General features: G+C 40.5%; 1 protein-coding gene across 1 annotated transcript in view; it reads right to left on the bottom strand.

Moving 5' to 3' along the window:
- Positions 1-26,225, bottom strand: part of si:dkey-11f4.7 (piezo-type mechanosensitive ion channel component 2) — a 59,553-nt gene that overhangs the window by 9,537 nt on the left and 23,791 nt on the right. The window contains exons 16-42 of the mRNA XM_036135760.1: positions 26,054-26,113; positions 23,008-23,156; positions 22,744-22,908; positions 22,258-22,299; positions 20,500-20,532; positions 20,121-20,233; positions 19,577-19,752; positions 18,916-19,092; positions 17,838-18,002; positions 17,450-17,650; positions 17,154-17,358; positions 16,228-16,329; positions 15,983-16,148; positions 14,603-14,846; positions 14,342-14,438; positions 11,902-12,061; positions 11,259-11,348; positions 11,029-11,117; positions 10,459-10,524; positions 8,837-8,949; positions 8,598-8,718; positions 8,439-8,513; positions 8,181-8,347; positions 6,164-6,360; positions 5,865-6,023; positions 3,370-3,684; positions 2,998-3,256 (exon numbers count right to left, since the gene is read on the bottom strand). Coding sequence (XP_035991653.1) covers positions 2,998-3,256; positions 3,370-3,684; positions 5,865-6,023; positions 6,164-6,360; positions 8,181-8,347; positions 8,439-8,513; positions 8,598-8,718; positions 8,837-8,949; positions 10,459-10,524; positions 11,029-11,117; positions 11,259-11,348; positions 11,902-12,061; positions 14,342-14,438; positions 14,603-14,846; positions 15,983-16,148; positions 16,228-16,329; positions 17,154-17,358; positions 17,450-17,650; positions 17,838-18,002; positions 18,916-19,092; positions 19,577-19,752; positions 20,121-20,233; positions 20,500-20,532; positions 22,258-22,299; positions 22,744-22,908; positions 23,008-23,156; positions 26,054-26,113 — 3,906 coding nt within the window. The remainder of the gene's footprint in view (positions 1-2,997; positions 3,257-3,369; positions 3,685-5,864; positions 6,024-6,163; positions 6,361-8,180; positions 8,348-8,438; positions 8,514-8,597; positions 8,719-8,836; positions 8,950-10,458; positions 10,525-11,028; positions 11,118-11,258; positions 11,349-11,901; positions 12,062-14,341; positions 14,439-14,602; positions 14,847-15,982; positions 16,149-16,227; positions 16,330-17,153; positions 17,359-17,449; positions 17,651-17,837; positions 18,003-18,915; positions 19,093-19,576; positions 19,753-20,120; positions 20,234-20,499; positions 20,533-22,257; positions 22,300-22,743; positions 22,909-23,007; positions 23,157-26,053; positions 26,114-26,225) is intronic.

The following is a 26,225-nucleotide window of genomic DNA, read 5'->3' as shown; positions in this document are numbered from 1 at the left end:
TCTGTTCTGGTTTATGTTAGTTTTGGTTTTCCTTCTCTCTCCTGTATTTTATTATCTGGCTGTTTTTGAGTTCTGTCTTGTCTGGATTCTTGTTTAGATTCTTGTTTACTGTTTTAGTTATGTCTTCAGAAGCCTCTTAGTTTAAGTTTGAATTTTTGATCTGTTCTTGTTTTGAGCCTCAGCACTGATGTCTGGTCTAATTACTCACTCTGCACACCTGCCTAACTCCACCCCTGCTGCAATCACCTTTCACCGGCTTCACCTGATTCCACCTCCATATAAACTGCTGAGACCAGACATCAGTGCCAGGTTGTCTTGTTGAATGTCGGTGAGTCTCCTCCTGCAAATTTCTGTTTGTTGGTTTGCTTTTGGATTTTTGACCCCCTGTTTTCCAGAAACCTGAGCCATTCATTCCTGCCTGTTCCTGCCCTGCTCGTCCGTCTATTTTTATACCGTCTTTTGGTTCGACGGTCTCTTTTGGATTTTTCCCTGTTTGTTTTTGATTTTGTTATTAAAGAGCCTTTCCTTTGAACAAACCTATGCTGGTCTGGCTGAATTCTGGGTCCCCTGCCTCTGATCATTACAGCTTAAAACTTTCCTTTTTGACAAAGCTTGTAGTTAGAGTGGCTCATGTTACCCTGAGCTATCTCTATAGTTATGCTGCTATAGGCTTAGGCTACTGGAGGACATCAGGGCCTATTTTTCTCACTCTGCTGAGTTTTCCTACTGTTCTCCAGTTTTGCATTGTTTGTTGTTATTTCATCTTTTAACTTTTTGCTCTCTCTTTTCTTCATAGTAGGTACATCTGGTCTGGCGTTCTGTTAACTGTGACATCATCCAGAGAAGACAGATCACCCGCTATTACCATCTAATGTGGAACAGATTACTAGATCAATGTGTGCTTCTGTGCTTTTTGTCTCTCTTGTTGTGTCTCTGCTCTGTCTTCTCTAACCTCCAGTCGGTCGAGGCAGATGACCGTTCATACTGAACCTGGTTCTGCTGGAGGTTTTTCCTTCCCGTTAATGGGTGATTTTTCTTTCCACTGTCGCTTCATGCTTGCTCAGTATGAGGGATTGCTGCAAAGCCATGGACAATGCAGACGACTCTCCCTGTGGCTCTACGGTTCCCCAGGAGTGAATGCTGCTTGTAAAGACTTGATGCAATCTGCTGGGTTTCCTTATATAGGAAACTTTTGACCAATCTGTATAATCTGATTCAATTTAATTTTGGAAAGTCCCTTGGGATGACATGTTTTATGAATTGGCCCTATATAAATAAAATTGAATTTACATTTACCCTCATTACTCCAACACGCTTAAATGTTGTTCACCCATAACGTAAACAGAGTCCATCTGTGCGGTATAAATCGAGCTGTTCTGGGAAGGCCTCAGAGGTTTACTGATCCTACAGCATCGTGGAGACCAAGGAACAATGTAGAAAGCTCAGGGAGAAAAGCAAACATGGTGTTTAAAACAGTATTCAAGGCTTTGATCATCTCACAGATCACCGTTCAGTCCAACGGTCTGAAGGTGACAAGAGTATGGCACAACTGGAAATCTGCCAAAACATGGCTGTCTACCTGAACTTGGGGGCTGGACAAGGAGAGCATCAATCAGGGAAGCAGCCAAGACCTCCAGAGGAGCAAGAGAGATCCACAGCTCTGATACGAGAATGTTTCAACAAGACACCTATTAGACATGTACTCCACAATTCTGCCCTTTATTGAAGAGGGATAAGAAGAAAGCCCTTGTAGAAAGAAACTGTTATGGAAATATAATCATATATATATATATATATAATAGTGTAGCTTAAAGTAATACAGATGTTAACTTTAACCCAGTAACCTAAAGAAATGGATGTGTGTGAAAACAAAGGGTGCATGCAAACTTCAGATAGGTACCAGGAGCAGGAAGCACCAAGGCCATATGACAGTCTTGTAAGTGATAACACTGTTAAAATGTTTGCATGAGGGTGTATGTTGTTGCAGTCAAACTCCCAGGAACCAAGCTAGGAGATAGATTATATTCAAAAGTCAAAGGTTAAGAAACAGATGTGTGCAGCAGACTGAATGTCTCATGTAGGTCCAGCCCCGCTTGGACTTTCTGTGTTAAAAGGGGGGGGATAACGTGTATGTGTTGAGACAGGCTTCAGACACAGGCAGAGAACTTAAGGTATTCGATGCTGTGATAAACGTGTGTCTCCCACTTTGGAATTCCAAATTGTAATAAATATATGTTTAACTTTTGTTTTTGCCTCTGAATTCACTGCCTTTTTTCTCTCTGTGCCAAATCTTCGACCGGGTGAGACGAGAAGGGGTGAGGGGCCGTTAGCTTAACGGGCCTCACAGGTGCCTGTCTCGAAAAAACCCATAAGACGTTTTGCTTGCAGAGCTATGTAGCGGAGACAGGAAATGTGGAAAAAAAAAGGTGCTCTGGTTGTAGAGGTTTGAACGGTCACTGATGCACTCCATTCAACTTAGCTTGAGCTATTTTTGCAAAGAGGAATTGACAAACATTTCTGTCTCTAGATATGCACAGCTGGAAAAAAAAATACATAAACCTGACATCCTGCAGCTTTAACTGCAGCAAAAGGCAGTTCAAGAAAGTATTAACTAAGAGGGTTTGAAAATAAGTGCATGCCGCACTTCTCAGAGCGTTATTTGTCAGAAACATTATTCAGATAAATCAAATGTCATTAAAAGCAACGTGACATTGTCCTTCCACTTTTGTTCTCTGTGTCGGTGGATCACATGAGATCCCAATAAAATACATCATATGTTTGCAATGTGACAAAATGTGAAAAATTTCAAACGCTTTTGCAAGGCACCGTATGCTAATCTAGAAGAAAACAAATTCATTTATTGCTACAAAACCAAGTTCAACAACGTGCCATCAAGGGGACAGGACTCCTCAACATCTTTAATTGAAAAACATGAAGCAAAAACGATGCCGTCCACAGAAGAAACACAAGATGTTTGCAGCAGCTGCGTCGCCCTACCTCCGTGTAGATTATAGCCGTCATCCAGAAGCGTTTGGTCGGCCGCGGCACGGACAGCATGGCCCAGAGGAATATGAGAATGGGCAGGATGAGGGTTAAAAACGAGGCCGACACAATGTGGTTGAGGATGATGACAAAGTAGCACAGCATCTCCGACTTGGACACCATGGTGTTGTAGAGAGCGAAAAGCAGCTTCACTGGCCTCGGCAACGTCTTGAAAAACTTCTCAGAGCCTGAGATCTCATCGTTTTCAAACATGCTGTATGACGGGAAAAAGAGATGCAAGAAAAAGGCGGTCTTTATGTAACAGACCAGCAGATTGTTTGATTTAACCTGTATTTCTAGTTATAAATGACTATTGCGTCTACTGACTTGTTGAGCAGCAGCTCGCTGGCGGTGAGGTTCCTTGTTTCCTGAGTCAGAGCTCTAAGAGACGCTGCGGAGTCGAGACCCTTTTCTTCATCGCTCTGTTGGTCGTCCACTGAGGTGCACTCCACATATCCGGAGTATTCACTCTCCTCTCTCAGCTGTAGTTCTTCATCCAGACCATCTGCCTCCAGTTCTGGATCATATTGTTGATCATCTTTTGCTTCTTCCTTTTCATCCTGATCAGATTTTCCACTAATGTCTGCACCCTTCTCCACGTCCTCATCTTGTTTTGGGTCTTCGTGGTCATCATCTCCTTGGCTTTTAGAGAAAGAAAAACTTCAATTTCAACAGAGACCCTATCTCTATTGTTTGCATGAAGCCACAATAAGGAATAATAGTTAGTTCTGATAAAAATAAATAAAGAGTACGATTAGGCTTCTCAACCAAAAAAAAAAAAAGTTCAGTTGTATCACAAACCTTCATAAGTGAATTTATAACTAGAGTGATTAAGCATAAATACACAAAGTGGTTTTGATTTGTTGATCAGGCATCAACAAAAAAAGGAACAGGGTATGACACACATTGAACAATTAAATCAGATTTCTTGTCTTTTTAAACACCTTGAGCATTTTCAGATTTTTTCACGTCGCTTTCTCAAATTTGGAGACATTTTACTGGGATTTTCTGTGTTAGAAACAACACAAAGTGGCGCTTTACTGCTCGGTGGATGGGAAATCAGTTTTCCATTTCTAAGAAATGTTCTAAATGTCGTGAAACCTGTGGCATGCATTTTTATTCAGCCCCCTTTTTAAACCCTAAATAAAAGACTGGGGTGGAGGTTCCTCGTCCAACAAGACAAACATAAACCCTGAGCCACAGTGGTTCGAAGTTCACTGATTTGTAGGAAAAGTCAAGCCAATGTCCCGATCTAAATCCATCGTAGCCTGAGCTCTATGCAAAGAAGAATGGACTAACGTTTCAGGCTCTGGATGTGCAAAGCAGATGGAGACAAACCACCGAGGTGTAATTACAATAAAAAAGATGGTTCTACAAAATACTGACTCAGGAAGGTATACAGAAAAAAATGTCATGCTGCATTTTTCAGACTTTTGTTTATAAATATGTTTCAAAAGTATGTATAATATACCTTTAGCTTCAAAGCTAAACACTGTTGAAAGGCGGTAATTCCACAAAAAGCTGGTTCTAGAAAGTAGAAGTACTGAATCAGAGCGGCGGGGTTTAATTTAGGGATATCAGGATAAAGGAGCTGCAGAATAATACAGACAACACATTTGACATTATGAACCTCCAGTCGGTCGAGGCAGATGACCGTTCATACTGAGCCCGGTTCTGCCGGAGGTTTTTCCTTCCCGTTAATGGGGAGTTTTTCTTCCCACTGTCGCTTCATGCTTGCTCAGTATGAGGGATTGCTGCAAAGCCATGGACAATGCAGACGATTCTCCCTGTAGCTCTACGCTTCTCCAGGAGTGAATGCTGCTTGTCGGGACTTTGATGCAATCAACTGGTTCCCTTATATAGGACATTTTTGACCAATCTGTATAATCTGACCCAATCCGTATAATATGATTGAACTTGACTTTGTAAAGTGCCTTGAGATGACATGTTTCATGATTTGGCGCTATATAAATAAAGTTTAATTGAATTGAATATTTGTAAGAAATTCTATGAAATTTTGTTTCAGTCTCTTTTCCCATTATGTGCTGCTCGGTTTTTTCTCCAAAATCCCAATAAAATACATTAAAATCTGTTGTTGCAACGTGACAAAATGTGAAACGTTCAAGCAGTATGACGACCTTTGCAGGACACTGTGTGAGCCCAGACCTGGATACAGTTAGAGCAGGAGATTCCTGATTTAGGAGAACTTTCTGAGATAATCAGAAACCTTTGTCCATGCTACACCCTGCGACTGGACTTTCACATTACCGTTATCTGTTTTTATTTATAACTGGGGATGCTTAAAGATGTTGCGACCTGTTTTGCTGTTATTGACAAGCCAAGAAATGAAAGACTTAACTGCTGAAACTGAATTTACAGTTTACTTATGAGCTAATGTTGGCACAGCAGCGCAGGTTGGCACAGCAGGAACTTATAACAGAAGCTTAAATGAACTGCTGCTTGAAAAATACGGACCTTTTATTGAGTTTTGCTTTATTAAAGGTTACCTTGTGGCGATGCTTTGGGCACATGTGTGAAATGCTGCCTAGTTTGCAGCAGCAACGCTTTAAAACTCTTATGCAATCGCTGTATATGCTGCTATACGTTTAGAGATCAAATTATATTGGCAAGGAAAAGCTTAAGCCTGCTAAATCAAGAGGTGAAATGGTTGCCAAAGTTTTAAGGATCACTGTGTACTCACTTTAATTTAGATGCTCTTGCACCGTTTGTAACACTGATTATTTTGTTTTTTGGGATACAATTTTAATTTGAATTGAACTTGACAGAAATGCGTTTCTGTCTGAAAACCCCCGTTTCTTCACCTCTGCGGAAGATCTTCAGTCTCAAAGGAGCTCTGGTCGATGCTGGCCTCCTTCATCAGTCTCCGTCGGAGCTGGGAAGCTGTCAGGACGACGGGAGGCTCATCCAGCTCCTCCTGCGTCGGCTGTCGGGAGCCCAGCATCGTCTCATCTGTCATGCAGCTGAAGACGACCAGGACCAAGTGGGATTAGATGGTGTGCCAGTCGGCTGAGTTTGCTGCATTTTTTTGCGCGTGTTTGCCAATAGGCGAATACAAGAGAAGTACGGATATAAAATGGAGAGTGTGTGTCCAGAAGTCTACCTGGAAAAGCTGCTGCCCCAAGAAATTTTGGAGGCTTGGTTTTTAAGCTTTACGTAGACGTGATGTGAGGAGGGGGCGGCAGGTGGGGTGAGAGGAGGAGACAGAGCGTCCAGACCTTCTTCTGATGACAAGGTGTTTTGACGGGATATCCAGGTTTCATAAAACTGTTTCACGCTCTCCTGACTCACTTCTTTTCCCTGCAGAGACACAGAAACACTCAAAGACACATTACTATGGCTAAGCTAGCAGAAACTGGAGCTGAGGTCAGATATCAACATATTTTGAGGCCAGAAAATTAATTTTTTTCTTTTATGGAACACAATTGACTAAAAATGGTCCTTAGCATTGTTTATAAAGCAGATAATTAATTTCCTAGTGCACTTTTCTGACGAAAAAAGAAAGAAGAACATTCAAGCCGTGGCCTTGAAAACAGACATGCATGTCCACGTTCGGATGATGTCGTAGAATATGCTGCATCATTTGGAATCAATATAAACAAAAGACAGATTTTGTGCTTGACATAAACAGCTTTCTAATGAGTAAATGTTGAATTCATGTAGAGCTGCTTACTGGCAATGCAGAAAAAAAAGAGCACTCTGGGTGAGCACTCCGCTTACTTACTGTAAGATCACCTTTACAGGGAACATGAATGCTTTATAAAGTAGATGGATGACCCACACAAACACTTTCTCTGATGGAAACGGGTTTTCCTCCAGGTTCATAAAACTGTTCAAGGGAATGTCCTGATATAAATGTAAATAATTCAGGTAGAAAAATACCAAAAAAAAAAAAAAGAAACTGAGTAGGTCCTCTGGACGAGTTCTATTTTGTTCTAGTTCAAGGGAAGTTATTTTACTGCAAACAGATGTTTCATTCTTATCTATTCTTCTATTATTCTTATAGAACTTGCATTTCTTTTATTTATTCCATATTATATATTTCTACATCTAATTATGTCGACTGTACATTTGTCTCTGTGTAGCATCTAACCACCGAAGCAAATTTCTCGTACGGGTAAAATACTATTTGGCAATAAAGCTCATTCTGATTCTGAAATGATCCAAGGCTTTGGGATGAAAACACAAACAGTTCAGTCAGAAGGCTGACCATCAGGGCGACTCTGGATGCTGGTTGAGAGCATTTCATATATTAGGTAACAAAATGCATTGTTTTTACTGTGGTTTTCACTTTTATAGGTCCTCAGTAAAAACATCACCAAATGTCCACTGATGACCTTATCAGATAAATCAATACCTGCTTTCTCCAAAGATCAGCAGCAGCAATGAGTCATTTATCTCATTGTCTAATGTTTCCCACCACAGAGATTGAGCAGAGAAGAACCAGTTTCCTCAAAATAATGTATTGACATCTTATCATAGTGGAGTTGAATCTTCAAGAATGAGGAAAAGACCAGTTGTTTGTGGAAAAATCCGCCGTACACAATCACTACAGGGCTGGCTAATTATAAGAGGGTTACTGTAATGAACCAGATGTTGGGAGTGCTAGCATCAGGGCAACAAAACCGCTTATGACTGGATCTGAAATGACATCATCTATCTGAATGCTGCCTGGATGTTGCTCCTTTCTACCTAGAGAAATCCACGACTTACAGTCTGGGCTCGCAACAGTGTGCTTTTAAATCCCTCCGTAGAGTGCCGGTTTGTCAGGTCTCCAAGCTACTGCACTCAGACAACAGCTCTCCTTTTCTGCTCCTCCTCTCTGAGCACATCAGTATGTCAGTCTTCACCTCTTCAACTCCTATTTATGCTGCAGGTTTTGGTATCCCTTCTTGCTTTTTGACTGTCTAGTGTTTTGTTTCTGCATATTCTGCATATTTCTTGAAATGGACATTGCTGCTGTGAGCTACCAGCCAGAATAGGTAAAGTTGTAAAAATAATGACAGTCACCCGTGCATCTCCGAGGAACTGCTTCCTCGGTTCTACAGCGCCGGGTTTAGAGGTGTAAAGAAAAGTTTTTTTCACTTTACAGTAATCGGGTTTGTGTCTTGTCGTCTCACCTTCTTTTGCTGCTGGTTGAGTAATGCGCGCTCTAATCTCAGCACCTTGGAGATGTCCAGGCTGTCTTTGCAGAAGGCGTTCAGACCATCCGTCAGATCGTCAGTGAGGGACTGCAGAAACACCCAGGTGAACTTCAGCGTGCTCAGGATGCGCTGCAGGATGTTCTCTGCAGGACACAAACAGGACGCAGACACGCTTCAGCGTCATAACTACCTATTCCAGTCTAATAAGGGACCTCCTCTCGCAGGTATGCTTACCTCGGTCCTCCTGTCCCTCCTCCTCCACAGCACTTTCATCCAGTTCATCTTCACTGGAATCGGCTCTGTCAATGCCTAAAATACAGTTTGCATCGTTTCCTTTATTTTTAACCCTTTTGGTGACTGATGACTCCGGTGCTTTAATGGTTTTTGTCTCACCCTGCTGCTTCCGCAGTTCTGTCTTTGCCCTCTTCTTCTCCTCCTTCTTTATGCTTTTCTTTTCATTCTTTAGGTCCTTCAGAGCTGATTTGGAGCTGGTGGTCCAGGCATTATATGCCCACTGGAACATAAACATGTAGGTCACTGATTTAAGAAGAAAAATACTTTTCTGGAAAACCAAATACTTAGTGTATTTTTTTAATTTATCCGCTTGCTGTTTTTTTTTTGCCTCAGCTCACCTGAAGAGCTGATTTCTTCTTCGGTGGTTCCTCTTCCTCTTTCGTGTCTGCAACTTCTTCCTCCTCTTCCTCGCTGTCGCTCTCAAACAGGTGGTAGCCACAGTTGTTTTCCACTGTGGGAAATACCAAGGTCAAGACTGTCATTGTGCAGGCAAAGAGCCTCTGAGAGATGCAACCGGACTAAAAAGTTGCTCTGCTCCAACAACTCAGTCAGAAAATAAACAGAACATTATGTATTATTGTCACGTTTTATGTTTTATAGCAGGACTCGATGGCTATGACTAACTATGTGATAGCAGTAGGGAAGTAAAAATGTTGGAGTAGGAGTTTTACGGTTTCTTGACAAAGTATTCATGTCCTTGATATTTTTAAACATTTTGTCACATTACAACCACTCACTTCATGTATTTTTATTTATTTTATAGTTTTTTTATGTGAAATACCAATATAAATAGTAGATTATTATGAAGTGGAAGAAAATGGATACTTTTGTAGCCTCTGACCAGCTTCCTTTCTTCCTGCAGAGGAAAAGCATGAGTCTCTTTGGGAATGGGGTGTCTGCAGGGTGATGTGCAACGTTTTCAACCCCAAAATAACGTTTTGAATGTGGGCCAGAAAGTTGGATTTTGATCTCATCTAGCCAGGCAAAGCGCTGGACTAGATGAGACCCAGTGCAACACATGTTTCTGCTTGCCGCTCATCAGTAAAGGCCAGTTTTCTATGTTACAATACATCAAGCCACATCGATACATCGATTAAATGATTAATGATCAAGTTACATCGATGCAAACTAAATATATCAATCCATATCGGGTTTTTTTTTTTAAGATACGCCTTTATTGTGAAATTCAAGCATGAGACTATAGTGAACAAGCGACCTATTATTATTATTAGAAAATCGCTGCTTCGGATTTAAATGTCTGATACCTGTAAGAGCGTAGAAATAAAATGATCAAACCATATACATTTTTTTGTGAGTTAATATCGAAGTAAATAATTGTGTTAGATGGCCAAATAATATCAGGTTATATCAATCGAAAATCGTAACAGACTTTACTGTATCGGCAAATATCGTATTGTCCAGACATATTGATATAACATCGTATCGTGACAAAGTTGGTGATTTACACCCCTAAAATCTTCTTATTTACCTGTGCAAATTCTCAGTCATCCAGATCTTGGCAACCACAAAAGAGGCTTAGATCAGACTGCCTGCCTTTGATTTAATCCATTTATCAATTAGCTGCCTTCTGAAGGTGTATGGTTGCACTAGATTTACTTCAGTAGCAGCAAAGGTTGCTGAATATAAACGTTTGCCAAACTTTTTAGATTTTTATTTATAGATATCAATTACACCCTTTTCCTTCCACTTATCAATTATGCACTAAATAGTGTAGGCCCCGTCACATGAAAACTCACAAGAAATACTTTACATTTACTAAAATGTCGCTCAGGTTTGTAGTTGTAACGTCACAAACTGTGAAACAGTGTACAGTACTCTGGCGCTGGCTGCCTTCTGAACGGGGAGAACATCAATACTTTATCATCTCAAAATGCCCTTGGTTGTTTTTGGAGGACTTCCTTTGCCCCTCTGAGTTTCGTCGTGTGATTTTGCCGCTCACCTCCAGGCTGAGAGACCCAAGGCTTCCACCACTTTCCTGCATCTCTCTTTGCCTTCTCCTCATCATCTGCAAAGAAACAGTTCACTCTGGTCATTTGGTTTAAAGCCACCAGCAGAGGTAAAGACTGAAAGGCTTAGTCACAACACAATGTAATGAGACACCTGATTTTAATCATTAGTAACCCTCCAGAGGCGCTGAAAATGTCACAACTCTTGGATCTTGGTGCTTTTGTATACGCGACTGGACTGAGTTGTGGAAATAGTCACATAATTTAAAGCAGTCAGTCTCGTTCTAGGTTCTGTTATTAAACTCTGGTATTTAGGATTTTGCTTTGACATGCTGCAGACGTATAACCTTTTACCATTTCTGTTTGAATACAGTTGAATTCAGCTACAAATCATCTAACAGGAATAATTATTTCAAGGCGACTCTATACTGGGTAACAAATTAGATATTACCAGTAGACTTTGTCCCTGTGTTGACACGGATATCTAATCTTCTTGGTATTTCTTACCAAGAATTATTTTTAGTGGCTCACATGAACATAGAAAGTGTCTAGAAATGCAGTACCCAGCGTGGCCTGCTGCTGATCTGCTGGGGGTTCGGCCTTGTCCGAGGCAGCGGGAGGAGTCTTCTGTTTGGATTTGATCTTCTCCATCCTGCAAAGAGAGCGGGTGAAGGTTTATTCTCCCTGTTTACTCTGACAAGACAGGATAAAAATGGAAGGAGAGGGGAAATAAGCCCGTCATCATCCTAAACCGGCTCCATTAACTGAATGAAAGACTCCTGCTCCGCCTTACTGTCTCTTGAGTGCCTCGACAGATTTCTGCTCCATCTCCAGTCTGGCTGCGACCAGCTTCTTCACTTTGGCCTCAAACAGCTCAGCACCCCTTGGAGAGACGTAGAGAAATTAACACCAATCTAACCGCTGCTGGCGTCATGGTTTTCTACAGAGCTGCTTGTGTTTTTCACTGGCTTAAACGATCCGTATAACACTTTCTGTGCCTCCTTTCTATACCTCCTTAGAAGCTAATGGTTTGTTTTCTACGTCACATTTTGTCATGTAGCTGAATTTAGACAGAGTTAACGGGCCCACAGTTGATTATTTATTCTCTGCTGCTTCCTTTTAGCTGCTCATTTAGCTGCAGTAAAACCTAAAACCCACTGTTACATTTACAGGGATAATCTGGTTGCATACTAAATGTGCAGAGAAACCAGGTGGGGACTAGCAAACTGTTAAAGGTCATTTATAACCACAAATTAATAGAGTGCTTTAAAAAAAACTCTTCTAAACAGTTTCTCTTTCATGTGGTGAGAATTTTATAATAAGACTAACTTATCTATCAAATTGTATTAAGCTTGAATTTGTGTCCTCCCCTCTTAAGTTTAAATGTCCCAAATGCCTCCATAAAAGCTTTATTAATAGCAAACTGGAGCACAGACCTCGATGCCAATAACTTGGCGGACTTGAGATCCGACACCACGTAGAGGAAGTAGTAGCTGAGGAAGACCCTCCTCTGTGCCAGGAGGACGGTGAAGCATATCGCATCCCAGACGATGCCGGCCTCGCCCTCCGGCAGCTCGCACTCCTCGGTAGGCTCGGCTGAGATCCACAGAACCAGAGAGAACTTTAGAAATAATGCTGTAATTATCACAGATCCATTGTAGGGCTATTGGCTCAGTCGGCTGTTTTCTTTCCATCTCACAGTTCAAATAACCGAATGTGATCTCAAGGAAGATCTGCAGTCACATTCAGTGAATTAGACGATGCGGTCCAATGAAGCCTGTTCGCCAGATCAAACATGAAAATAACAGCCTTTGAAAAGACATTAACATGCTTTCAATTAAGCCCACATTTCTATATTGAAAATATGTAGTTTTTTCATTGGTCTAATATCATATTAGAATATTAAATGTAGTGTTTTCATTAGTTGAATTATGATTGCTGACTTTGTCTAATTATAATATATATGTGTTTCCCTCAGTGAATTTAATTCCCAAAACAAAGGAACATTTCATTAATAATAATAAAATTTATTGAACATGACTGTAGTTTAAATTAATCCCGTTCATTCTAATAACTTTGAGCCATATTCTCAAATTCAGATCCAATTATATGAAGTGCCCTGCAAAACCCCGTCAACCATTCCATATTTTGTAAAGTTACAAATACAAACCGATGCCCTTTTAAGGAAATCTAGTGTCCCCAGTTGTCTTCAGGGGTCACCTAATTTGTCAACAGAGCCCACTTCGGTGAAACTTAATCTAGCTGTGAATCCAGTTGTTCTGTGGAGGCCTCCGAGGTTTGTTGGAGAACATTACAGAACAAGCAGCAGCATAAGGAACCGAGTAACACAGCAGGCTGATCAGAGGTAAAATTGAGCAGAAGTTCAAATCAGAAATAGGTTGTGAAATTTCATCCTAACATCTAGTTTCTCTCAGAGCAATATTCCATCCATCTTCTAGAAACAGAACATGGCAGCCTGCAGCCGGAAACCTACCGACGCTTCCGCCCAAAGTGACAGGCTGAGCAGGGAGACGATTAATCAGAAAAGCAACCAAGACTCATGCAGTAACTCTGGAGGAGCTGCAGAACTACACTGCTCAGGTTGGACAATCTATGGCCAGGACAACTGTCAGTCACGCACACCGTGTGTCTGGAGTTGATTTTAATTTTTTTTTTTTTTTTTTATTTTATTATATATTATGGTCTTCTTTATCTTTATCTATTATTTTTTTAGTCTCCCTTCCTTTTATTATTTTATTTTTATTCCATTCTTTTATCTCCATTTGCGCTGCTTACTTGTTTACTAACTATACTTGTTTGTAAGTTACACATGTTTAACCACGTGACCTACTTTACTTGTAAGTTTAACCCGATGCATATATTTTCAAAGTGTTATTTTTTCCTCTAAGTATACTGTAAGTGAAGAATGGCAGACTGGAGGTGGGCTTGTATGTATATGTCTGTATAAGTTGCAAAAAAAAAAAAAAAAAAGGTGAACCAGGGCATGCTGTGCTTTATGTTAACATTTAATTTCCAGTTACCACATGAAAAAGGTGTTTGTTGGGTGGTTAAATACTTTTTTTTTAGTAAACGTTACATGATTGTTTGTTTTCAACCCAACAAACACATTTTTATGTGGTAACTGGAGATGAAAAGGCAGCATAAAGAGGACAATTACCCTGGTTCACTTTTTTGAGTTCCACTCAGAGTTCCTGGGAGCTACGGGAATACAAAGCTTAATACTGGAGAAAAACATGGTTAGAATGACTGCAGAACTCTTGATACCAGTGTGGATGCTTGTTTTCCAACAAGACAACAACCCTAAACATACAGCCAAGGCTGCAAGGAAATGGCTTAGATCAAAAGCACAGTCAGGTATTTGAATGGTCTACTCAAAGACTTTTATCCAATTGGCAAGATTTGAAAACGGGTGTTTGCATACATTTCACGTCCCGATCTGACTTTCCAATCTTCTTTTGCAAAGAAGAATGAGCAACGACGTCTCTAGAGACACACTCCCAAAGACCTGCAGCTGTACTTGCAGCAAAAGGATTGACTCAGGACAGCAAAAGGCAAATGCTCCTCACACTTTTAGGCTCCTATTTATAAAAAGAAATCTTTAAAACCATCTATCATTTTCTTCCAATTCACAATAATGCAAAGCTTTTTGTTGGCCTATGACGTGACATTTCAATAAAATACAACGGAGTTGGTGGAAAAGTACAGGGGTGTGAACGTGTCTGCAGGGCAGTGTGCCGTCACGGGGTTCATGTTTATGTGCTGTAAACAAACAGCTGGACCCTTTTGGTCTCTCCACCACACCAGATATAAGACACACATAGAAGAGGAACAGGTCTCATTACTGCGGACACTTACGGACATCGTAGCCTTTGATGGTGCAAAACATGCTGAAGGCCTGAATTAACCAGCAGCTGTTCTTCAGCAGGCTGTCCAGATACGCACAAGCCCCGAGCTGAAAGGAAACAGAGAACGGGCTCAGAGCCTGCAGAAAACTCTGAAAAACAACGAGCCGCACGTCTGAAATTGTGCAGCCCCATCGTGTTTTTGTCTCTTTTAAAAAAAGAGCGCCCAAATATTTTAGTGTGACTCGGGATTTTCGTCCGTTTCGCCACTCACAGACAGAAAGTTTTTCATGGCGATCACAAAGCAGGTGTAGGCGATGAGCCAGTCCCACAGGCGGAGGATGTATCTGACCGGCTGCATCAGCACGCTGCCACCAAACAGCATGAAGTAGAAACAGGCCACCAGGTAGCCCAGACAGAAGATGTTGATGCGTGTGGTGCCTGTGATGAAGATGAGGCAGAGGACCAGCCAGAAGAAATAGCCGAAAACAAACACCTTCGCCATGTCCAGGTAGGACCTGGGGACAAAATGCAGACAGAGGTTTTCCCTTTGGAAAAAAAAGCAGAAACGTTTCCCTAAAAAGCAGAAGTAGCAAAAAAAAAAAAAAAAAATTGATCACAGATATCTTAGGGTTCGGCTAAGACGTGGTTGGTTGTTCTGTTCGCAGCGAGAACCAAGTAAAAGAAAATAGACAATAATCCCAACGACAAACGCTTCTATGTTGAATTTATCTCAAGAGCTTTCTCATGTGTAGTTTAGTCTAACTTGAACATGCAGTCATCCTGATACGACCAAACTCCTTCATGTGGAGCCCCTCTGGTTTTCTGCTCAGAAGAGCTCCAAGCAAAACATATCCACAATGAAATGGGATTAGAAATACAACAAAAAGCAATAAAAAACTACTAACTGAACCATACAACACTTCTAAAATGTTGAAAAAATTATAGCTAAAATGACAGGATCGTTGTAAGCTCCACACATAAAACCATAGCTGGAAATATCTTTATAGCCGAAACACGCTCAACGAGATAATTTAATTCAAAAGGAGCTGCAAACATAAACCCTTTGATTTTGTTAATCAGAGCACATAAAGAACACAAACAGAAACACAAGGAACCAAAACGGAGATGGGAGCTTGATATTTTCTGGCTTCACAGTAATGAGGGCCTATTGATTGTTTACTACTGTTTATGTACTGCTGTGTAAAATAATAAAATAAAATCTAAATCTGCATGAGTGGAGCCTTGAGGGCATCTTTCTGTAAATAAAGTTGTCAACATACAGAGCCAGAAACATTAAAATGATCACCCCTGGTAAAAATGTGCAAACAGGCTTGAAGTTTTTATTGCCACCTTGCACCTTCAGCAGGGTGATCAGGAAGATGAAAAGGTCCCTAAAGCTCACTGTGGTCATCAAGGTAGCAGCTTTGTGTGCATCGTTGCAATCGCAGAGGCTTACTTTAATGCAATATTTGACATGCTTTAATAGTTTATTGCTGCCATGTATTAACTTATATAAAGACAAGGGGGAAACATACAAACAAATATATGAACGTTTTACCAACGTCTTTTCTTGTTCTGTTTTTAACTAAAGCATAGGACGAGACATCGTTCTGAAAAGATTAACACAAAGCAGGATGATCGTGATCCCAACCTGCAGTGAAGGAAGTTGTCGACAGGTATGAACTGGTTGAAGGAGCACGGGTCCAAGCTGCGGCTGATCTCGACGTTGTCTCCGGCCAGAAGTCGCACGGCGGCTCGGTTCTCCTCCACAAAAACCTGCCACTGCAGAGACGAGCACAGCAGCAGGAGGTGGTCGTCTGCAGGGAGAGGGACAGAGATGGAGGCTGAAGGAGTGGATCCAAACAGAGGAAGGAAGGAAGGAGAAGAAATACTCACAGAAAATGAAGGCTGGGTTGGGTCTCATTGCAAAGTCTGGCAGGTAAAACCACTTTATGACATTAGAGCTCAAAGGCTGAGCAGCAGTTCTCCAGGGGTAATCTGCCGAATCATGCCAGAAGATATTTAGACAAAAAGATTTAACGATTAATTTCTAGCTCATGCGATGAAAAGCACACATTTATGTCTGAGTGACAGAAAACAGACAAAAGTTGCTGGAATCTTTGATCGTAATGATGGTGTACCTGAGGCTCCAACACCTTTTCAGTCTGTAGATCAGTGATTTTATTGTAGTTCTTCCACCTCACGTTACCTTATAGGTGTATAGCTTTATAATAATAAAACTATGTTCTTTTTAAAATTTGTGAATAGAGATCTAGATAAACATACCATCGTTTCGGGGGAAAGACAGGATTCCACGTGTGCGTGTGCAATATTAGACGCACAGCTTATTTTTAAAACACGTAATTAAACATGTGTATTAGAAACATGACTAAGAAACAGTGACTAAAGAGGCCTCGTAAAAATAAAATTTTTCTGTCACACATACAGTACTGTCTCAGCAATTGGGCATGAACAGGAAGTAGCTACAATGAAAAGTACTACCACATAGGCAAGCTTTAAAAATATAAAGAAAAAGTCAGACTAATTTATTATTTTGTAATTCACCAAATCATTTGATTGATTTCTATGTCATCTGATTTAATGTTTTAATCTTGTTTTAGGCCACAAAGTTGGCAGAAAAAGGAGGTGGGAATGAGCCTGTATGGCTACATCTGGCATATTTACGTGATGGATTAAGGTACTAATGTTTATGATCCCTTTTAAATAAACTAATGGATGTTTTTACACTTTCAAATTCATGTTTTTTCCCCCCAATAAAACCACAGCGGATGTTTCAAACCAAACCGAACGTGTTTTCATACCAACACAGAAAGCAGGAGGGATGCCGATGCAGAGCAGGTACTGAAACACCATGAGCCCGGCTGTAAAGCAGCAGTATTTGGGCCAAACCTCTCCTATCGCCTTTCTGCGGCGCCGAGACACGACGGCTATCAAAGCACAGGAATGGAGCAAGGCGTAGAAATCCATCCTCTGGCCGATGACGTTTACAGCCACAATCAAACTGATCTAAGAATAAGTGCAAGTGCGATGAAGAAATCAGATGTGGTCGGATGAGTAAAGATGTTTAAAGGCACATTAGAAAACCCGGGACAGGCACCTCCAGTCCAAACTTGTAGTAGCCAAAGTTGATGAAGTATTTGATGCAGGGCAGGACGCCTTGATCCAGGTGCTGCCTCGTGATGAACTGGAAGATGATGCTGAAGGGAGGAGGCTTCAGGTCGTTACGGAGGCGAAAGTAGAGCTGGTGGCGATGGACGGTCGCCTCGAATACAAGCAGCCCGAGTACCATCAAATGGTTCTAAAACACAAAAAGTCAAATCTATCTTTTTAGGAAGCTTTAACTGTGAGATGTTGTAAATTGTCTATCCTATTTGTTTTCTGGTGCTATCCAACTCTGAAAACAATTGATACTGACATTGCTTTCTAGCTGAGGTAAACATTAAGTCAGAGAAATATCAAAGGTTAGAGTACAGGTTTCACCGCACCCTCAGACAGGGGAGGATTCTCCCCTCGCACTTTCTGAGGGATCCACACCAGTAGACCGGGTCAACAGGTTCGACGTAGAGAATGGACCTCCTGAGCAGCTCCACCAGGTTTCCCCTCACGTCCGCTCCGTCATCCAGTCCAGACGTGTTGGAGGCCAGTAAGCCCTAAAAGGTTGAAAAGAAAGGCAGAAAGAATATTCAGAACACAAAAAACATCGTTTTGAAGGGAAAGATGAAAGATGTATCAGGGACCACATGAAGTTTTTATTCAACAATAAAGATTCATACTTTTCATCAAGTATTGTCCTGATTACCACTGTCATCAAATAAAATGCAGTAAGTAGATAAAAAAAATTAAAGGGAAAACTTGCAGAAATCACTTTACGCCTACATAGAATATTGTACAAAAATGTTAAACCTGGTCTGAATCAAGAATCCGGAAAACACTGGTCTTAGTCAATAAATCTAAGTGCTTTCTTTTGGTATACATTTTTTCTTATGAACACGTGGATTATGCAAATCAAGTAATAAAAATAATGTTGATAAATGTGACTCTGGTCAGTTTTTGTTAACAGACAATTTGTGGCCGATCTTGACTAAGTAAAAGGACAGTAGACCAGAGAAAGTAGCAAACTCAACATAACTGGGGTAATGTTTCATGAGCTTATTAGCTTGTGCTTCGCTCCCCCCCAGAGAAAGACAGAAAAACATTTCTACAAGACATACACAGTGAATGAGTCTCTTGGCTTTGGAAAATAGGGGATACAAAACAGAGCAAAGACCTGACACAGGATCTTAGAGATTCTGCATCCTACAATTAAACATCCTATATCCCAGGCTTCAGTCAGAGAACTCCTAGTGACATGTAGGCTCAATAAATTGATCAAAGATTGAATTTAAAACTGTCCTTTTGCTAGGGTCTTTTATGTGTAGAACCATTCCTTGAGTTGTCAGTCTTTCAGAGGTTGTGTTTTTTTATTTACTTTTTGCTTACGAGTCCTTTAAGTCTGGCAAAGCATGAGGAAGTTGGGGGGGGGACTGAACACTAACTTGTAAAACTGAGCAGAGATGAACTCACCGCGGTGCAGTTGGAGGAGTAATCCAGAGGTTTGATCACTTTGAGCTGGTAAAACATCTTGCAGACCACCATGACGCAGGCCCACACCGCCGAGATGCTGGAGGCTGAGGGACGCAATCGTGGGAATGGGAGCGCAAACACCCACAGGACCAGAAACAGGAAGTTCATCAGTGAAACCTAGGAAAACCAGATCAGTCAAAACGGTTGCTCCTTCTCTGTAACTCAGTAGTACACAGTTTACCATGCGTTGAGAAAGTATTCACGCCCCTTTCCACATTCTCTCACATTGCTTCTACAAACCTCAATATTTTTATATTTCATGTAATGGATCAAGACAAAATAGCGTAAAAGTCTACTTGGAAAGGCAAATAATACAAAGCTTAATGTGTGTGCGTGCGTGCGTGTGATCAAAATAAAGCCATGTATCTTTTCCCATACACTTCATAATTGTGCACGACTTTTGTTCATGATACAAACGTTGTGCACAATTATGCAAAATCTCACGATACCATCAGGATTTGTAATGGAGATGTGATAAAGTGTGAAAAAGGTAAACGGCTTTTGCCAGCCGCCGTGCATCATACTGCTTTTTAAAAAGAGAAGGTTCAGTTAGCCAAAAACTCGAAACCTAAAGTTTCATAAACTCCACATAAATCCAAACCTCTTGAAGCGACACCCAGATGATCCCAGAAGACACGATTTTGAGGCTGTGGAGCTCCATGAGTCTCCAGATCAGCTCCTGGAGCCGCCGGAGTCCAGACACCGCCTGGATGGTGAGCAGACTCGCCCGGTCCACTATCATGACCCACTTCTCCTCACGGCTGCTTGGCACAGTTTCTAGGAGAAACGGAGCGCGGACGGAGCCGTTTGAGATTACGATTCCTGCGCATTAAGTCCAAAGTGCATATCAAACGCATTTTGCCCTGGCTCTCTCTCAGCCTATAAAAATCCAAATTAAAATAAATTAGGCTACTGTATAAAATTGCCGCTGCCATTAAAGAGCTTTAGAGAGAAGCTTAGCCCTGTGTATAATGAATGGTAAATGAAACAGAATGCAGTTTTGGCAGCTAACAAATGTCTGAGTAAAAGACACAACACTTTAAAAGTCTACGGATGTTTAAACTATATTAAATTGTCTTCCTACTCCTGTCAGACTTGCACAAAGAGGACTTGATGTCACTCTTTTAACACGGGACAGTAGTTACCTTCTTCTGCTGTCTCTTGCTGCTCATCTGCTCCTTTCTCAGAGGGGGTCTGCAGGCCGACGCTGGTCAGAGTCTCCTGACTCCTACCATCCCCTGTCTGCTCCTTTACAAGCCTTTCAAAGCCAAGAGCATATTCATTTAGACAAAAACAATTATTGTCAATTACAGGGTTCCCTGACACAATCAGAGTCAGATTTAGTCAATAATCCAGTTATTTAGGTCATTAAACAGTAATAATTCCTGGGTTATAATTGAAAGACAGCACTTCATCCGTCAAATGCGCCTAATCGTAATATTTAACAGGAAATGGAATGTAAATTAAATATTAAATATCACCAAAAACTATTTAAAGCATCCATTAATCTAAAGAGAGTCTTACCTTTTCTGTAACTTTTCAATGTTTTCTTTAATGCTGGGAATGAAACGACAGCATTTGATCAAATGATGGCAACAAGATGGATATGAAATGACCTCACAGACAGCGTTTGATCCATTAATCATTTCTAAAAATTATGCAGCATTGTTGCTGTTTTTTACACTACACAGTCACAAATAGGTTCTGATCAGGGCATTGACAACTAGACCATATTTTCTCAAATGCTTCTCTCTTCAGGACCCTTTAGGTTCAATGAATAAACATGGCGCTAGCTCAGCTTTGCTTGCTGATCTCATTTAAAGCCAAGAGACGTTTGTAAAAGCAAAACTTAACAGGATCATCTTTAGGAAAAATCAAAGATTGAAAGACTAAAATAGAAAATGCAAGTAATAGAAAAGCCTTAAAGGAGCACAACGCAAGTTCCAGGAGTTTTGCAGAAGTCTGCCCCGTCTGGCGACAAGTTGAAGTGACACCAGTCTGCCTCTGCGACTGCACAAGTCTTTTGTTTAAAGGCTTCATGTTTTCTGAGGTAAGAAAGCGCTAAATATTGAAGTTAGCCCGTGGTCTCTCGCTAATGCATCAATTATGGCGAAGATTCAACAAAGTAGGCAGGTGAAGGTGAGCTCATCAGCCCCGCGTACACGCCCAGAGAATACGACCCGAATCACTCTCTCATGAGTCGACTAATGGAGCCTATAGAGGCGGCTGCAGTAAATAGAGGAAAACTCATTTTACACGTATGGGAAAGAAAAAAAGAATGATATTTCACCTTTAAAATTGCACAACGCTCCTTTAATAAACTGGGCACTTAAAGCAAAAAGGGTCTTGATGAAACATGGAGTCAATGCATGACATATTCATATTTATTAAAATAACAAACCTAAAAGACAGCAGCATTTGTTCTACCTGTCCAGCCATAAAGAAATGTACTTTCACGCATTATTTTTTTTTATTAGTTTTGATGGCACTAGTGGCTTTTGTTCTCAGTAGCCGGACACGAAATGGACAGAGACAGAGAAGAAGGGAAAGACATGCAGCAAGGAGGCCAAAGGCCAGGAATCAGACCCCGGATGCCTGCATTGAGGACTAATAGTCTCCATAAAAGGGGCACCTGCTCTTCCACTACACCACTCATCATGCTCCTACTCCTTTTAGCTCTCAGTAACAGATTACCTGCAAATCATTTAGACCTCATATGTGTCTGTTTGGCAACTTCTTCTTGCTGCCAACCCCTTTGTTAAGTCGGCAATTATGAGATTGCAATGGACCTTTTGATCCTGGTGTAGAAGTGTATTTCTACACCAGCAGGGGTGTTTGTGTTTTGGTGAAAGTGTCCCTTTCTAATTATTTCTGGGTTTATTATTGTGACAAAAGGTCTTGCCATACAGAGTCTTTTTTTATTGCCTAAACATGTTTTGCCATAACGGCTCAATCCTTTTTGTGTCTTATTAGGTTTCTTATTTAACTATTATTTCTTGTGTCCTTGTAGGATCTCATGTTGTTATATACCGTCTTGTTAGATGTGTACTAATACTCTAATAGGTAGCTGTAACTAATATTAACATATAAAAGTGATGATAATAGTCCTAATGATATGTCAGCTCTTTGGGTTGAGAGAGAACGTGTGATGTCATATTCACACCAAGTAAGAGGAAGTGTAATTGATCCCAACATGGTACAGCTACAGTAAATGCATCATATAGATATTGATGATTCTTAAGACGAATAAGATGTATAGGAGGAAATGAAGGGGATGCTTACATGTCTGCTATTATATTGACTGAACTCTTGAGTTGTTCCTCTCTGGAAAAAATAAACAACAGCAGTCAGAATGATCAAAAAAGACAGTAATCTGTTTCAAGCGTGTCTCTTTCAGGATACTTTGTTAATAGCAAAAGGTTTTCAAGTTAAAACAGTGACACTTATGGATTAATATAACATATTTATAATGTTCATCAACTTTGTTTTGCTGTTGTTTGTTAGTTTGTTTCGATTTTGCCTGCAAAAAGCCAGACTATCTTATAAATCTGCAAAGTGCCCCATATGAGCACGTCCTATGAAGATCTTCCAAATATTTGATTTGGACCGGTTTTTAGTGCAGTACTTGATCAATCTTTTAACTTAAAGCACTAAGTTAAAAGATTAACCAAGACTTATTCAGATTAGAGGAAGGTCTGGTGCCTTATTGGTTTAACACCTTTGCGGAGTGTCGCATGTATTTCAAACTGAGGCCAGTTCCTGTCTCACCTGGAAGTCTCCCGAACAGGTACGTTTTCCAGGTCAGTTAGAGAGAGGAAGTCGGAGTTGAAGTAATGCAGCTGGAGGATACAAGCCAAAAGGAAGGCAGCAGGAAGCAGAATACGTGCAAACAGCTCGGCTGTGCTGTATCTTTCCAAACCCAGGTCACGGAGCCTGGGGGAGAAAGGACAAACGTGACATAACAACCTAAGAGTAGTACACACAGTTTGTATAATTCAGATTTGTCCTGGTCCCAAACAAAATGAGACTCACCCCTCCTCTGACATGCCCATGATCTGTCTGAACAGGGCAGAGACACTTCTGAACTGATACATGTAGATGGCTATCAGCACCACCATGGAGTAACCCACCACCACAGCCCAGAACGTCTTCAGAAACTGACGCCAGACATCGTAACGGATCTGAGGGTGGAGAATACAACGAGTAAACGTAACCCTAGAACTTGTGGGATTGAGGTTTTTATGGGCCCAGATAAGCACAAGGGACTGGGAAAAATTATACAAAGTCTTCACATTTTTCACCAATGAATACACTGAAAAAACGGAACTAGAAATAAGTAAAATATTCTTAAAATGAGTGTATTTGTTCTTGATTTAAGCAGGTATATAAGATGATTTGCCAATGGAATAAGATTTATGCACTTAAAATAGGAACAACTTATCTCCATCATCTTATTTCAAGTGCAGGATGTCTAATTATCTTATTTTAAGGGTGAAAATACTCATTCCATTTGCAGATAATCTTATTTACCTGCCCAAATCGAGGATAAATACATTAACTTTAAGAACATTTTACTTATTTTTAGATCCGTTTTTGCAGTGTATCTCAAAAGTGTGGCGTGTAATTCAGATTCCTAGCGTAAAATGCAGTGAAACCAATTCTAGATGCCCATAGATGTGGAAAACTGGTGGGACCAAGAAGAATAAGCAACTGCAATTTAAAGAGTCTTAACACAAATGTAATGATGTTTCATATATTTGGGTGACAAGGAAGTCTGGAAACGTTCCTTCACTATGCACTAGTTTGTGTTGGTCTTTAACACAAATAACCAATAAAACACCTTAAAGTTTGTGGCTGTAATGTCTCAACATAAGGAAAAAAGTGTAAGAGCTGTCAATGCTTTTGAAATGCTCTGTAAGTGCATCCTGTAAGTGCCGAGCCTATGGACTTCCTGTGAGAAAACACATGAGAACATCATAAATGATTGTTTTTTTTTTTTGTTTTTTTTTCTGTGCTTCCCCATCTGTGTGTATGTAAAACACCAGGGTTGACGCTGATGTTGTTCAAACAGAGAAATAACCTTGTCTCATGTAATCCGGACAGCCATTAGCCCTTCCAGTAAGTGCCCACTGTCTCTCTAAAAGGTCAGCAGAAACATAATAACCATGGAAACTATAGCAAAAAAAAAAAAAAAAAAAACGGCTGCATATAAGCTTGTTACTCATAATCGATACTTTCAGCTGAAAAATAGCATTGCGGAACATTTCACAGACTGTTTATGTGGACTTTTTCAGGGTTTGGAGCAGAACCAGACACATGAGGGAATTTCCTGACAAATCAAAGCTGGATTATTCACCGAGGTTAGCTCAGATCTCTGTTTAAGTCTAAAACTAAAAACAGTATGTCTTTATGTGCTATGCATCTTTGAATTTACTGGCTAAATATAAGATCACATTTACTGTAATACAGCGTGCACATTTTTTACTGGCTCCATTTGTATAGATTAAATTGATCTGCCCTTTTATAGTATAGTCTATTTAACTCTGATTCAGTGATCAGAGTTAAAATGAGCACAAATGAGCAGGTTTTCTGCAATTCCTTTAGTTTCAAATATCATTAGAGAATCATGAAAGATCGGTTACATGCAGACAAAGTTTATTGGGATCTCTTATTGTTTAGGCCCAGATCAGACTTTGCTTTCAATTCCTGATTCAGTTGTATATTTCACACAGCTAAACCAATAAAAACCGGTGTGGACAAAAAATGCTACCCTTCGTTTAAAATCTTGAGACAGCACCTTTTGCAGGAATCACTGCCAACAACTGATTGCTTTAATTTCCAATCAGACATCTGCATCTGCCGACAGGTACTTTTTCAAGAGGCTGTTGAAGCTGTTTCTGATTTGAAGGATGGGGGCTCCACTCTGCAGTTTTCCTACATGTGCATAGATTCTCAACAGGATTCAGATCTGGGCTCACCAAGGGAGTCCAGGAATGGCCCATTTTTTTTAAACCCTTCGATCTCAAGTGCTTTTATCTGGACGTTTTGCGCCACGAGGATGTTGAGACACCCGTGCATCGTGACTGAGGCAGAGTTTTCTGATGCTGAGTGGTAAGTTGGCCTCCAGATATTCCTTTTCCCCCCATCTGCACTATCCAGCTGAGTCGCATTTTTTGGGCCTCCTCCTGGGAGGTTGGCTATAGACCCATAAATTTTACCCTTTTAAAAATTCTGGCAGGTGCGGTCACAGGAAGGTGAAGCTGCTTGGAAACGGTCTTGGAGCTTTTACCTTAAACACGGATATCTATAACCGTTCCTTTTTACCCAAAGCAGGAACATGACACTGTGGCATTTATAATTTGATCTCCAGGCTCCACAGATTTACTGCACACATTCTGGAGTGCAACAACACTCACACACACATATAAGCAGCACATGTAGATCGGCACTATCGGATTTACACGACTCTTACTCCAACACCACAGCAATGAGCATACAGCAAAATGACTTTATTTGATTCAAAACTAATGTAATAATGATCTAAAAGTCATTTTAGTTGCTTAGACCCACTTAACGTTTTTTTTTTCTTTCAATACATCAACATACATGGGAAGCTCCTCCTGAATCGGCATAAAGGCGCCGGTCATACTAACGAGGTTAACAATTGTTTGAAACATGACCATAGTGCAAGAATTATCTGTGCCAACAAATCTGCCCGTACTATTTCTTACCGAAAAACAAACTTTATTCAGGTACAGTGCTGCATTATGAAAGTGTGCAGTTATTCATTAGAGAAATGCCTTTAAGTGCCTCATGTATATCATTGTGTTAATGATATACATGAGGCACTTCAATGGTACATTCATAAACAACAACGGCGTATTTAAATGTAAAGGATTTCAACATAAGAGTCCAATAATAGGCTATTTTTTTTAAGATTTCTTTGTGTGTGGAATGATTATATAAGCAGATATAAATCATTAGAGCACAGAAGAGGCTGCTGTGCAAAACTATTAATATATTAACACAACATTTGTTATATTAAATAATGGTTGACTAAATAATCAAGTATACTCACCTGATAGAGAACCACACAGAGGAGGAAGAGGACGATGTAGAGGATTTTGTATACAACCACCTGAACAAGTCAAAGATAATTTTATAAGTTTAACTGCAAATATGTACTATGTTGAGCATTCATTTTCTACTCCCCTGTAATTATTACAATTTTCCCAAGACTATGCAGAATA

This window comes from Fundulus heteroclitus, chromosome 1 (genome assembly GCF_011125445.2).
Source record: "Fundulus heteroclitus isolate FHET01 chromosome 1, MU-UCD_Fhet_4.1, whole genome shotgun sequence".
Lineage (NCBI taxonomy): Eukaryota > Metazoa > Chordata > Actinopteri > Cyprinodontiformes > Fundulidae > Fundulus > Fundulus heteroclitus.
This window is presented reverse-complemented; position numbering and strand designations above follow the sequence as displayed.